This window comes from Oryza brachyantha, chromosome 3 (genome assembly GCF_000231095.2).
Source record: "Oryza brachyantha chromosome 3, ObraRS2, whole genome shotgun sequence".
Classification (NCBI taxonomy): Eukaryota; Viridiplantae; Streptophyta; class Magnoliopsida; order Poales; family Poaceae; genus Oryza; species Oryza brachyantha.
Genome location: NC_023165.2, coordinates 15,227,966 through 15,241,764, shown reverse-complemented (window position 1 = coordinate 15,241,764; position 13,799 = coordinate 15,227,966). Strand labels below are relative to the sequence as shown.

Sequence of the window (13,799 nt, the reverse complement as noted above, 5' to 3'; positions counted from 1 at the left end):
GATGCCGATCTCCGTCGGCCAGCTGCTCTTCTCTACCAGTTCCTCATCGTATTTCCAAGATAGAATAGCAGGGTTCTAAATCTGTAAATGATGTGGCTCGATTTGTATTCAGTAGTACGGGACAGAGATTACACTAAGCTAGATCAACTAATTCATTGATTTCATCCAACACAATGATTTCGCTAAAAGTATACACTTGTCATCTGAACAGGCAGTACAAACACAAATGGTGATAACCTTGTTGCAAGATAAGAGGACGGGGTGTAACTGTAGAAAAATTCTACTAAATAATCTTATAAAACAAAGCAGGGAATTAACAGGACACGCCAGTCCCAAGACGGTTCCATATTTTTCTCTTGAAAGGAACGAACAGTAACTCCATATCAACCCCAGGGTCGTCTTCATCAGAAGCAAGCCTCCAACAGGCAGCAGCAGCAAAGGGCAGCCAAGCTGTTGGAATCAGAAAAGAAGAATCCGTTAGGACAGAAGTAACGACAGATACATATATACAATTATTGTTCGTGCAGATCGCATGCGAGTACTAATTACAAATCCAGATGGACAAGCAGGTTTAGTGGTTTGCTACTGGTACTTCTTGGCTGTATCACCAACCACTATCGATCAAATCGCTGAGCATATCCTTTCCAGCTGGGCAAAAGCCAGCGGCGCATTACTGTCAACATTTTTCTAAATCAAATCACGCGGTTTGTTGGTTGGTCCACTGGAGAGTGACTGCTTGGAGAGCTTTAGATTTTAGCAGCTGTTTGGTAGCCAGCTTCTGAGAATCTAGAAAAACTCCTAATTCCAGCTTCTCCAGATTCTGGATTCTTAGTTCATTTTTCAGAATCTGTAACTACAGATTTTCAGAAGTTGTAAACCGTTTAGGGGCAGCTTCTAGACCGTTTAGGGGCAGCTTCTAGTAGAAGCAGCTTTTAGGAAAAACTGTAGCCGAAATAAGCTCCCCAAACAGGCGCTCAATCATCGCGATGAAAAAAGCCAATTTATGTTTGGCAGTATATTTACAAATAAAAAGCAATTTATGAAAAAAATGTTTGTATACGTGTTCCCATATAATCTAAAAACTAAGGTTTAAAAATAAACTAGGATAAAAAACCCTAAAATATACTCAGAATATTATGTTAAAAATTTAAATTTTATCCGATAAAACATAAACGAAAGCGAAAAGAGACGACGGAGGCAACCTTCCTCCCAAAGAATGCTTCTTCACCTAACGGATTTTAGCAGGCCAACTTGGTACTGAGGACGGTAATTACAAGGGAAGAAAAACACAATATGCGTGTCCCCATCCACTCGATGGTCGATGCTCCCTCGCCTAATATTCGTTTCTACAGTTTTTCTTCTTTTTTTTTTTCGTGGACCACGAAATCGAAATCTGTAGTCGTCGGTTGGAAGGGAGGTCACATTGGGTGCGATGCGAGTGGGCGACCTCACCACGCTCATGGACAGAAATGAAAAGGCAAAAGCCAAGAGAGAAAAAAGAGAGAAAAAGGTGAGACGGGAGGAGAGGTGGTGGGGCCGACTTGTCAGCGAGCAGCGCAAGGTCAGCTCAACACGAGCCACTGGTGCGCGTACCACCCCCACCCAACTCGCTCGCTGGTGGCCCCCACCCACCCACCAGTCGACGCCGCCGGCGAGCGCCACGACGGCCGGACGGCCGGCCGGGGGCGAGCCAAGCAGCGGCGCTGCACGACATCCCAGCGTGTATGCTGGGGGACCGAAACAATCGAGAAGGACGGGAGGAACACATACCATCCCTCCATGAAGGAAGGGCCGCTGCTGTGCTGCTGCTGCGGCGGCGGCTGGGCGTACTGCGGCGGGTACCCCTGCTGCGGGTAGCCCTGCGGCGGGTACCCCTGCGGAGGAGGGTACCCCTGCGCCGGCGGCGGGTAGCCGGCCGGCGGGTAGCCCGGCGGCGGGTACGCGTCCTTCCCCGGGTACCCTGCCAGATCAAAAACCCACACGAAGATCAGTTACCACGAGATCGACCGACGGGGAGAAAGAGAGAGAGAGAGAGAGAGAGAGAGAGAGAGAGAGAGAGAGAGAGAGAGAAAGAGAGAGATCGAGATGGAAGGCGCGGGATCCGCGAATCGAATCAAGAACCTTGCGGCGGCGGCGCGCCGACGGGCGGCTGCTGCCCGTAGTAGCTCATCGCTCCTCTGGTGGTAGTAGTAGTACTGTAGCCTTTTTTTCCCCTTCTCTTGTATTTGCGGTTCCTCGTGTCGTGTGAGGAGTGGCGGTTATATAGGCAGACAGGTAGGTAGTAGACGGGGCAGGCTGTTGAGAAAATTCTTTATTAAATAAACAAATATTTTTAAAACTGAACTTTTTGCCCATAGCACTGTTGGTGACGTAGCAAGACAATGCTTGCACAATGACGTGACGAGTCGTTTCGCCACGTGCTGACATGGAAAAAAGATTTATACGATGAAAATATTTTTTTCCGAAGATTTTTAGTAATAAAATTATTTATTAAAAAGGTTTAAAAAATAAAAAAATTTCAGGTGTTGAATGGAGACTCCGCTCCGTACCTTATTCGCTAAAATTTGAATTTATAATTTTAAATATGATATTGATTTTTGAATTTTTTTTGTTTTAGTTTATTTTTTAGTTTTGGTTTTTTTGATCGTTAAAAAATATATATATTAAAGATTTATTTATAAATTATTTTTGGTTTGAAAACATGTTGTTGTTTGGTTTTTCGGTTCGCCCAAGTGGAGGAAAAGAAAAATGGCAACGTAACGGCACTAGCCGCTTGCACATGCAGTGGGGATATATAGCCGTTTGGGTGTTCGGCACAACAGCTCAATTGCAAGACGTACGACATGTTCCAAGCAGATTATTGAGCGGACTATTAGTGAGTACAGTGTAGTCTAGATTATTGTATAGATAAAGTAAATATTTTAAGAAATACGGTTAACAGAATAAATAGCTTACAAGAAGTGGCCTACATAACGCAATAGAAAAATGTTTTTTTTGAGAAAACATTTTTAAGAAACACGATTGATGTAAATAATCGGTTTCAATAATTTGAGCCTCAAATCATCTACTTTTGTTAGTTAACTATCAACTATACCGTTAAACTTTGAATTTTAAAGCATAGCTTTTGAAAGGAAGGGCTACATAGCGTTATTCCACGTACAGCGCATGGAATAGTTACGTTGTGTGCCTCTGGGCACTTCCCTCCAGTTTTCTCTTTTTTTTTCTCACCGAAATAGTTCTAACCAAAATAGTTCTAAGGTAAAAAAAAATTACAACCATGCCCTTATGATTTTGTAGAGTTGAAGATATGATATTGATAACTCACTAACATGTGAGGCACACATGAGTCAATAATATGTGATCAGAACGACATATCTCTAATTTAGCAAAATTATAATGATAACCATGCAATTTCCTAAAAAATATTACACAGTCCTCCCGTACGGTTTCGACGAAACTTCAGCTAGTAAAAAAAGTCACTCATATGATTTCTTTGTCGTTTTCAATGTAATCAAATTACTCTCCAACTCGAAACGAGGTAAATTACCAACAACTCTACTTTAGAGTAAAAAAAAAAACCTCTTTGGTATTAGTACTTGGAGTACTTTTGTTACTGATATTCTGTGGTGCTCCCCAACTTATTTTTTTATGTTCTAAAAAGAACTTATTTTTTTATAATATGCAGGACTATGGGTGTGCCCATCTCATTGGTTTTTCTCTACGGGTGATAGTTACAAAATGATGTTTCCACAGTTAATTTATTTACTATCTATTTTCTATCATTAGGATGGATTAAGACAAAGACGATTATGATGGGGGTAATCGAATATAAATAGCTGTGCATATTTACAGTAAACAAATTATGATGACAAAGGGTTGATGGCGGCGGTTGGAATGGGGTCATGGGGGAGATCCGTGAGACGCATGTTTCAGCTATACCACAGTCTGCGTGTGGTATAACTAAGGAAAAGAAAAAGACAATGGAGTAATTGTTTTACAAAGACATGGACAACGTGAGAGGAGCGGTTCAAATACGAAAAAAAAGAAAGGATGACAATAATTTGTTTAATTATGAATGGTACAAAGGGGTGCGTAAGAGACGAGGCAAGGTAGGAGCAAACAACTACTACATACGTCCCGTAATAGCCTTATTTTTCGTTTTTCCTTGTTCAACGTTAACCATTCGTCTTATTTGAAAAATTTGTACAAAAATTTTAAAAAATTAGTCACGTATAAAGTACTATTCATATTTTATCATCTAGTAATAATAAAAATATTAATCGTAAAAAAATTCAAATAAGACGAATGGTCAAACGTTGGACATGGAAAAACGAAAAATAAGGCTATTATGGGACGGAGGTTGTAGTAAATTATTTACTAAACGGGAGACTTTAGCTTGTTGGAAAGCCAAAAAAAAAGGCAAAAGAAAAGAGAGAGAAACCCAGGATGGGGCTTGGAACTCCTCACAAGTCATGCCTGAGCTTGTGTGAGAGATCATGAGCTTTTGTCAAAGCCAAGGTTGAGCTTCAAACGAGCCAAACAATATATGATATTTATTATTTATGTAATAAATTATTAGACCAAATATGCCGTTAATATGTATCTAAATCGATCTTATTTCCCTTTCTCCTTTATTAACGTTGTTAGCTAAAAATAATTGTTTTTATCAACATATTATTTTTAAAGAATATGTTCAATCGCTTATGAGTCAAGCTCGATAATTGAACTCGGGCTTGTTTAAAAACTCAAAGATTATATAAGTTTGATTCAATCTCGAGCCTACAAGCTTGTTTGAGCTCAAAAACTCAACCTGCTAAGAACGACCTATGCTTTGGCGTGGAAAAGACGAGGGGAGTTTTTTTAACCCCAACCTAAAATTTTGAACCTAGGATTTGAGGGGTGTTACTAGAATAACCTAACCAACTTAGGGGGTGTTTGGATCCCTTTGATTTTTTTAAGTTCCTGTCACATCGAATGTAGACTATTAACAAAACCTAACCGGTATTTTGGACTATTTCGCGAGACGAATCTATTGAGCCTAATTAGTTCATGATTAGTGAATATGATGCTTTACAGTAAATATTTACTAATCGTGGTTTAATTAGGCTTAAAAAATTTGTCTAATAAAATAGCATATATTTATGAAATTAGTTTTGTTATCAGTCTATTTTTAATACTCCTAATTAATGTCCAAACATCCGATGTTCTCATCCAAACAGCCCCTTAGCTAGAGGCATCCCAGCTCGTTTGAGCTCAACTCCTTGACATAGGCTATAATTCATTTTTTCTCCATTAGATAGAAGGTATATATAGTTTTGTTGTCGGGAAACAGGTCCAATCCATAATCGTATCTGTTAATACCAAAATTTGGTAAAACTCCTTATTAGATTCAGATAAGGAAAGGTGCAATCGTAGATAGAAATTTTATCTGGTGTAGTTCGAATCCAACAGGGAATCGTAAAGACCAAGGCATGGCGGTATAATTTTATCTATTAATTAGAGTTAGTTTAGGATTTTTGTTTTATCTCTAAGAGAGTTAGAGTCCGATTAGGACTTGTTTGTTTTCTTTTTATCTGTTAGGAAACCGTGTCGATTTAATAGGAATTAGAGATAGAGTCCAAATAGAGTTTGTTATTTCTTTTTATCTATCAGGAGTCGTTTGTCATGTTCGACATGGACTGCTATCCACTCGAGTGTCTATATATATATATATATATATATATATATCCAAGGTCATTGTAAATCATTTACATCATATTATAGATTAATTGCTCTCGGCGCATCGCCACCCTCTTCATCGGGGTTTCAACACCGGTGGAACTTGGCACCTGACGCGGGGCTACATCGTCTCGATCTCTGGTGGAGGGGTAAGTCGTACGTTCCGCCGGCCACGGTAATCGTATCGGCTATATTAGAACAGTCTTGGTTCAGTCCGATCTTCGAATTTGGTTGCGCGATTGCTAGTTACCGTATCAGTTTTAGCTTGAGTTACTTTTGTATCTTGAGTTGATCTGGTCGACCACTTTGGGTGATTTACATTGATTTGATATTTTCTATTTGGCATATTCAATTTGATACTGTCTCGGTTCGGTCCGATCTATTAGAGTACATCTATCAAATAGTTTATATCATGTTGACGTATCTTGTTCATTGTTTTATCGGAGTACCAGCCGATAAGTTACCAGCCATCGACTCATCGGCTTGATAGCGATCTAGATCTGTTTAGTATCTATGCTGACATTGCTAGGCGTAATCTTAAACTGTCTTGGTTTGGTCCGATTCTATATGATTATTCTTAGCGATCTGGGCTAGATATTTTATAAATCTTGGTCGTTTGTCAGTCGTTTATAGCCGATGATCTTTGCCAATCTATATGCTTACCATATTTACATTAATAGCGCAACCGATTGCCTTACTGCATTATTTTTATACCAATCTGCTAGATTTATCTAGATCGCATATTCGTATCGGATTTCCAGCCAAATCGGATTTCCAGCCGATCCAAGCTTTTAACAGCCGATTGCCTAGTCTAATGTCTAAGTGCTACTACATCAACATCCGATCGGCTGGATTTTTTTGTTACCTATCGGCTCGATAGCCGATCGGCTTGTTTTATTTTTCATTTTATCAGTTGCAGGATCAAATTGACTAGCACACCCGCATATTCTAAGAATTTAGATCCTGCACTAGAGCATTATATAAACAACTCTCAGGCTTTCATGTGTAACATATCATCGGATCACATTTTGACGTCAACAGTATCCTAAACAATATTCATTTGAATGGATTTTGATTCGGTGTGGATGACATGCATTTGAATATGGGTGAATTATTTGGATATGGGAAATGGTACAGATCTGGAATAGTATGCAATCGAAAACTATTGGATTACACGCTTGTGTAGAGACATTCGACAAAAAAAAAAAGGTACAGTTTTGATGCAAACAAAGATGCATACTTGGCTAAGTAATAAATTAGAGACATCAATTGGACTTTAGACACTATCTCATCTGTTCCTGCCGAAAGGATTATCTTTCATTCAATCTGCATTCTGTGGATAAATTTGCAATTACAACCCACAAAATCGACAAAATAGGCAAAATTGAATGACATCGACAAAATAGGCATCCTGTACGAGAACTACTCAGGCCATGTTCTTAGGTAGTTAAGTAATTACAAAAACAAATTAATATATGATTAAATAATTATTAGCTATAAAAAACTATAAAAGTGGATTGATATGATTTTTTGAAATCAACTTTCCTACAAAATTTTCACAAAAAATACACATGCAAATTTGGTTTAGTTATCCGGATGGAAGAGCGCGGCCTCAATCACAGATACCTACAAATTTTGTCCAAGTGAACTCACAAAGACACTTTTTCTACCATTTGGTCGATTCTTGATCCTTACGGGAAACAATTTGCCAAATGCCAACAGTGCCAACTGAAATAGTGCAAACCACCCATCTGACTTTCTGTATATGACAGGTCAAACGAACTAAATCAATCAATTCTCACCTACTGCAACAATATTTAGATGACCTAGCAAGGTGACATCTTCAACCATAATGTGCTTACAAATCTAGAAGTAACATATTAACGGTCTGAATATCCAATAGTCATTAATCAAAACAACATATGTACATGATAAGATGTGTTTCCAAATTTCAAATCAACGACAATGTCACCATGATGTGACTATTAGCTTCAATCCCTCTTAAGTCACCTTTTAGAGAAGGTGCCCTAACCCATTCTTCTGGCCTATATTTGTGGCATTTTAATGGAAAAGTCATGCACTTTGGCTTTCTGGTTTCGGCTTAGAGCATCTAGATCTGCAATGTCCATGTTAAAGAAAATATCTTTAGTATCAAGGCACAGTCATCAAGTATTCAATTTTGTACTTATCTATGACCTTTTCAGAGATTGAATAGGTGCATCTAACTCTTGCATCCCATCTCTACTACTAGCATAAATGTTTCCCTGAAATGAACACACATCATAGAAAGAATTAGTGAAGATGTTAGGAATAAACAATAAAATGTACTTCATTACCCACCATTCCACTTGGAATTGCTATAGATGTAATGTTTCCAACGAGGCTATTATTATTCCCAGTAGCACTTTGTGTATACAATAATGCTTTGTGAAGGTTAGTCGAAAACCTTAACTCTGCTTTGTTTTTTTTTTCCTGCCATCACTACATGATGATGAGTGTTGAGACTGATTCTTCCTATTTCTAAGCTCATTGTCAATATAGGCATGTTATACTACATTTCTAAAATCAAAGGTTGTATACTTTCTACAAGCAAAACAAGCAGATAGGTAGAGAGCTTTCATTATCCAAGGATAGCCAGATTAAGCGATAGAGAGGATAAACTATATATAGAGCATGAAACTAGAGTACTCTCACTGATGAGACCGGTCCAGCCTTTCGTTTAACCTTGGTGGGATCAACAGCAGGTTTACAGATCCCCGAAGTTGTCTTGTCGTCGATTGCATGGAGGGGAAGCTTGACGGTCTTCCACCCATCAGTGCTGGTGTCGATGATGATATCGGCGTGCTTGGAAGCCATGTGACGACCTACACCTTTACCACTGAAGAAAAAGTGCAAGACTGGATTACTATTTAAAAAATTCATGCTCTGCAAAATAAAAGCCCATCATCAGAGATTGCAACAGAGAAATAGCTAGAAAGCACCTTTCATCCACACCTGAAAATCTTAAAGCCATCTTTACACCGTCCTATATTTGTAATATATGGCACCTGTACAAGGCATTTATATAGCAAGGGTGAACACTTTTGTACTCAGCAAGTCGATAGTACAAAAAATGGACACATGAATGATAATCTAATCATCTATAATCTACACTCTACATCATCATTATTCATAATTCATCGAGAAGTCTAAGTCTATTTTGTAAAAGAAGTTTCCAAAATGAAGTTAAAACTAGATTACACTCGTAACATCGAACAGAGTTTGTAGTAACTCTCAGTAGCCCCCAATCTAGGAGGAAGCCGTAAATCACGATTTAATTTAGCGTCGTGCAGGCTTCTATCACTTTACCAATGCCACCACTGAACATGTTTAACTGTCGCATTTGACAAGGTGTGACACCATGCTAGTGTACAAAAGAATTAGTGAAGATGTTAGGAATAAACAATAGATTGTACTTCATTATCCACCATTCCACTTGGAATTGCTATAGGTGTAATGTTTCCAATGAGAATACTATTATTCCCACTGGCCACTTTGTCCATACAATGTGATCTTGAACTCTACTTTTGTGTTATTTGTCTGTACATACTTCTGTGTTTCAGATTGTTTCGTTCTTGGGGATTTAGGCAATACTTATGTCCATTCCCTAGAAGGTAGCTTAGCTGAAAACATTAACTCTGTTCTGTTTTCTCACTATCATGACCATATGATGATGGGGGCTGAGTCCTCTCTTCTTCCTTTTAAGCTCATCGTCATTATACGCATGTTATACCACATTTCTAAAAAAGGTGTACTTTCTTGAAGCAAAACAAGCAGATAGCTGGAGAGCTTTCATTATGCAAGGATAGCCATATTAAGCAATAGAGAAAATAAACTATCTATAGAGCATGAAACTAGAGTACTCTCACCGATGAGATTACTTCTTTCTCCTTCTTCTCCTTGTTCTCCATGTCTCGTCGTATCGCTGAGACTGGTCCAGCCTTTCGCTTGACCTTGGTGGGATCAACAGGTTTACAAATCCCCAAAGTTTTCTTGTTGTCGATTGCGTGGAGAAGCTTGACAGCCTTCCACCCATCAGTGCTGGTGTCAATGACGGTGACATCAGCGTGCTTGGAGGCCATATGATGACCCACACCTTTACCACTGAAGTAAAGTGCAAGACTCTAGATTATTATTTAACAAATTCCTGTTTTGCAAAATAATAGCCCACCATCAGAGATCGCAACAGAGAAATAGCTAGAAACCACCTTTACTCCGCACCTGGAAGTCTTAAGACCATCTCTACACCGTCCTATACTTGTAATATATGAAACCTGTACAAGGGGTTTATATAGCAAAAGTTGAGCACTTTCATACTCAACCAGTCAATAATACAAAAAAAAAATGGACAGATGAATAATAATCTAATCATCTATAATCTACACCCTACATCATCATTATTCATAATTCATCAAGAAGTCACAAGTCTATTTTCTAAAATTTTCCAAAATGAAGTAATAAAACTAGATTACACTCATAACATTGAATAGAGTTTGTAGTAACTCCCAGTAGCCTCCAATCTAGGAGGCAGGCGTGAATTATGATTTAATTAGCATTGTGCAGGCATGTATCACTTTACCAATGGCTACTCTGAACATGTTTAACTGTCGCATTTCACGAGGTGTGACAACATGCTTGAGTACAAAAGAATTAGTGAAGATGTTAGGAATAAACAATAGATTGTACTTCATTCCCACTAGCCACTTTATCTATACAATGTGACCTTGGCCTCTACTTTTGTGATCTTTGTCTGTACATACTTCTGTGTTTCAGATCTTTTTTCGTTCGTGGGGATTTAGACAAGACTGTGAAGTCCCTAGAAGGTAGGTTAGTTGAAAACCTTAACTCTGTTTTTTCACTATATATGAGGATGGGGGCTTAGTCCCTTTTTCTTCCTTTTTTTCCTATGCTCATTGTCACTATAGGCATGTTATACCACATTTCTTAAAAAGGTGTACTTTATTCAAGCAAAACAAGAAGATAGATGGAGAACTTTCATTATGCAAGGATACCAGATTAAGAAATAGAGAAGATGAACTATATATAGAGCATGAAGGTCGAGTACTCTCACCGATGAGATTACTTCTTTCTCCATCTCCTTGTTCTCCATGTCTCGTCGTATCGCTGAGACCAGTCCAGCCTTTCGCTTGACCTTGGTGGGATCAACAGGTTTACAAATCCCCAAAGTTTCTTTGTCGTCGATTACGCTGGGAAGAAGCTCGACAGCCTTCCACCCATCAGTGCTGGTGTCGATGATGATGACATCAGTGTTCTTTGAGTAGGACCGCTTGCGGTCCTTGGCCATGTGACAACCAGCACTTTTACCACTGAAGATAAAGTGAAAGATTGTGGATGATTATTTATCAAATTCCCATTTTGCAAAATAAGGGCCCACCATGAGAGATCGGAACAGAGAATTAGCTAGAAACCACCCTTAATCCGCATTAAAGTGTAAGTCCATCTTTACACCGTCCTATACTTGCAATAAATGGTACCTGTACAGGGGGGTATATATAGCAAAGGTGAGCATTTTCATACTCAGCAAGTCAATAATACAAAAAATGGACACATGAGTAATAATCTAATCATCGATAATCTACACTTTACAATCAACATCATCATTCTTCATAATCATCAAGTGTAAGCTTGTTTTGTAAAAGAAGTTTCCAAAATGAAGTTATAAAACTAGATTACACTCGTAACATTAAATAGAGTTCGTAGTAACTCCCCACAGCCTCCAATTCACGAGCAGGTGTGAATGATGTTTTAATTTAGTACTGTGCAGGTTTATAACACTTTACCAATAGCTACTCTGAACACGTTTAATTGTTGCACTTCACAAGGTGTAACACCATTGTAGAGTACAAAACGTTTCCCCTATTTCCATTTACTACAATTCATGATTGTGTTAGGCCTAACAGCCTTCCACACCGCTGCGCTTATAATATGCGTCTAGAATGCACTTCAACGTAAGGTACTAGGTGTAGCCCTCCTTGGGACGGATCTATGGACGACACCATACTTGTTACAACCGAACCAGTAATTGAACCAGTGACCCAGTGAGAGCATCAGTTTACTACTTTACCGGTTCATTGGTTCGACCGTTATGAACCAGTTGAACCGCCGGTTCAATTGTTTTGAACTGGTCAAAAAATTTACCAGCATGTATAGATATACACTGTCAAATTAATGTCTAAACCCTAGATCTCCGAAAGCAAATATCAAGCATATCACATTAAACCACAGAGTAGATACTCTACGCATTACATTCTTCAGTACACATCTAGCAACCAAAAAGAAATCGCATCTTCATTCTTCAGGGGAGATTTGGATCTGAAATGATATCTCTATAACGAAACTTCCGTGGACAGGGCAACTAGCAAAGTCTAGCAAAGAGGAAGTGGGAACTTACCATCTTCCCCCGACGAAGCTTGCATCGGTGGAGAATCGCTGGGGACTGTCAGGTGGAGCGTGGAGGAGACGAGCTTGCGCTGGCGCTGGCGCTCGGTAGAGACTGGAGATGGAGGAAGGCAAGCTGGTGCCGGACTGCCTGTACAGCTGCGTCGCTTTTGCCGCTAGCTCCTTGCCTCGTGTACAGCTGCGCCGCCGCTGTCCTCGCCGTCGCTGTCGACGCCTAAGAATGAACAAGATGGGGAATAGATCAAAACCCCATCCCCACGGCCGGGTTGCAACCCTAAAACCTGCACGTTAGGACCGTTCTTTTTGTTAATTAGATTGACATAGGAGTGTTTTGATTTGTTATCTTACGATTTAACCATCCTTCTTATTTAAAATTCTGTGGAATTATGTAAAAGTTAAATGAGCCACATTTTTGCTTTTTAAACGAAAAGATCAAAAAAACGCGAACAGATGACTCTTTTAAACTTTTGCAATTTTTAAAAAAATTATTGGTACGTGCATAGCTCTATTTTTTTATATGTAAAAGCCAAGGGTGCAAATAAACTATAATGAGAAAACGTTTACATACGTAAAAACAAGGTTAAAACTAAATTACGATAAAAAACCTTAAAAATTAACTCTAAAATTAATGTTAAAAATTTAAATATGTCTTATAAGCATGAATAACATCCAAAGAATGGGAAAAAAATAGAGCTATGCACGTACGTCCGAAACCAGGCATCTCGTTGGTTGTTTTTTTTTACTACCATATAAAAGGACCATAATACTTGAAGTCCTAAGAGACAGTATAGAGGGAGGTAAATAGGTGTCCTGAAAAATTCTTTTAAATTGTAGCGGTTAGTATAGGGGCTAGACCGTCCGAGCCTACGACCGAACCGTCCGGTCGGTACTCTCGGGTTGCGCCGTGAGCTCTGGCCGGACCGTTCTGGTTAGGACACCGGACCGTCCGGTCAGTGAAAAATACAGTCTTGATAGTAACCTTTTTCGGTGATGTTCCTAGGAACATGATGTGAACTTGTGTGGAATATAAAGGCAGAAAGATCGCAGGAACAAACAGAACATGGAAATCACAAGAACAATGACACGAGAGATTTATCCCGAAGTTCAGATCTTTCGATCCTACTCTCCGTTGAGGCGCTCCTGCGAGTTGGATCTCTCTCGATCCTTTCCCTCTCTTGGCTTCCTCCCACAAGGCCAACACGGGTATCCGGATTCACACCTAAGGACTAGCAACCCCTTCCATCGACCACCAAGGTCAAGATCAAGGCGGCTTGCTCACCCCTAGGTTGCAATCCCCTCTACCATATAGCCTTCTATGAGAAAACACAAGAATCCACTATCTTACCTATTTCCTTGCGGAGGTTAGGCAACAACCTTCACAAACTTGCTCCCGGGCGATCCACACAAATCGGAGGCTCGCGAGCGACGCCTATCCGTCTAGGAGATCAATCTCCAAGAGTAATAGGCCACCTTGACTCCGCATTCATCCATCAACACCCGAGAATGAACACTCTATCACTCACTAACCTAAACACTCTTCCTAAGACATGATCCAGCGATTAATCTCTCTAGGAAGTGTTTTAGGTTAGTGGGGAGGCTTGAGAGGTGCTAAACTTGCCCTA

At 39.5% G+C, this 13,799-nt stretch overlaps 2 protein-coding genes across 4 annotated transcripts; both read right to left on the bottom strand.

Annotated features, from left to right (window-relative positions):
- Positions 1–76: 76 nt before the first annotated feature.
- On the bottom strand, positions 77–2,241 carry LOC107303936 (cysteine-rich and transmembrane domain-containing protein WIH1-like). The gene is made up of 3 exons (XM_015835384.2): positions 2,122–2,241; positions 1,771–1,960; positions 77–450 (listed from the first exon to the last, which is right to left on the bottom strand). Exons 1-3 carry the CDS (start codon positions 2,168–2,170, stop codon positions 405–407), a joined length of 285 nt encoding a protein of 94 aa, XP_015690870.2. The 5' UTR covers positions 2,171–2,241; the 3' UTR covers positions 77–404.
- Positions 2,242–7,422: 5,181 nt separating this feature from the next.
- On the bottom strand, positions 7,423–12,412 carry LOC102706083. 3 transcript variants are annotated; one of them, XM_015834197.2, is made up of 9 exons: positions 12,170–12,412; positions 11,190–11,252; positions 10,829–11,084; positions 9,979–10,031; positions 9,627–9,861; positions 8,713–8,765; positions 8,407–8,596; positions 7,915–7,982; positions 7,423–7,834 (listed from the first exon to the last, which is right to left on the bottom strand). In XM_015834197.2, exons 3-9 carry the CDS (start codon positions 11,060–11,062, stop codon positions 7,792–7,794), a joined length of 876 nt encoding a protein of 291 aa, XP_015689683.1. In that variant the 5' UTR covers positions 11,063–11,084; positions 11,190–11,252; positions 12,170–12,412; the 3' UTR covers positions 7,423–7,791. The 3 variants fall into 3 exon arrangements, with proteins under 3 accessions (XP_015689683.1, XP_015689684.1, XP_006650226.1); XM_015834198.2 differs by having other exon boundaries at positions 8,413–8,596; positions 10,829–11,252; XM_006650163.3 differs by having other exon boundaries at positions 8,443–8,596; positions 10,829–11,252.
- Between the last annotated feature and the right edge of the window lie 1,387 nt (positions 12,413–13,799).

Coding starts and splice junctions, on each gene's coding strand:
- LOC107303936 (XM_015835384.2), bottom strand. CDS start 2,170: ATGAGCTACTACGGGCAGCAGCCGCCCGTCGGCGCGCCGCCGCCGCAA. Junction 1,961..2,121: donor CGGCGCGCCGCCGCCGCAAG/GTTCTTGATTCG, acceptor TTGATCTGGCAG/GGTACCCGGGGAAGGACGCG. Junction 451..1,770: donor CCTTCCTTCATGGAGGGATG/GTATGTGTTCCT, acceptor TGATTCCAACAG/CTTGGCTGCCCTTTGCTGCT.
- LOC102706083 (XM_015834197.2), bottom strand. CDS start 11,062: ATGGCCAAGGACCGCAAGCGGTCCTACTCAAAGAACACTGATGTCATC. Junction 8,766..9,626: donor AGAAAGAAGTAATCTCATCG/GTGAGAGTACTC, acceptor TGCCTTGTACAG/GTGCCATATATTACAAATAT. Junction 7,983..8,406: donor GACCGGTCTCATCAGTGAGA/GTACTCTAGTTT, acceptor TGTTCATTTCAG/GGAAACATTTATGCTAGTAG.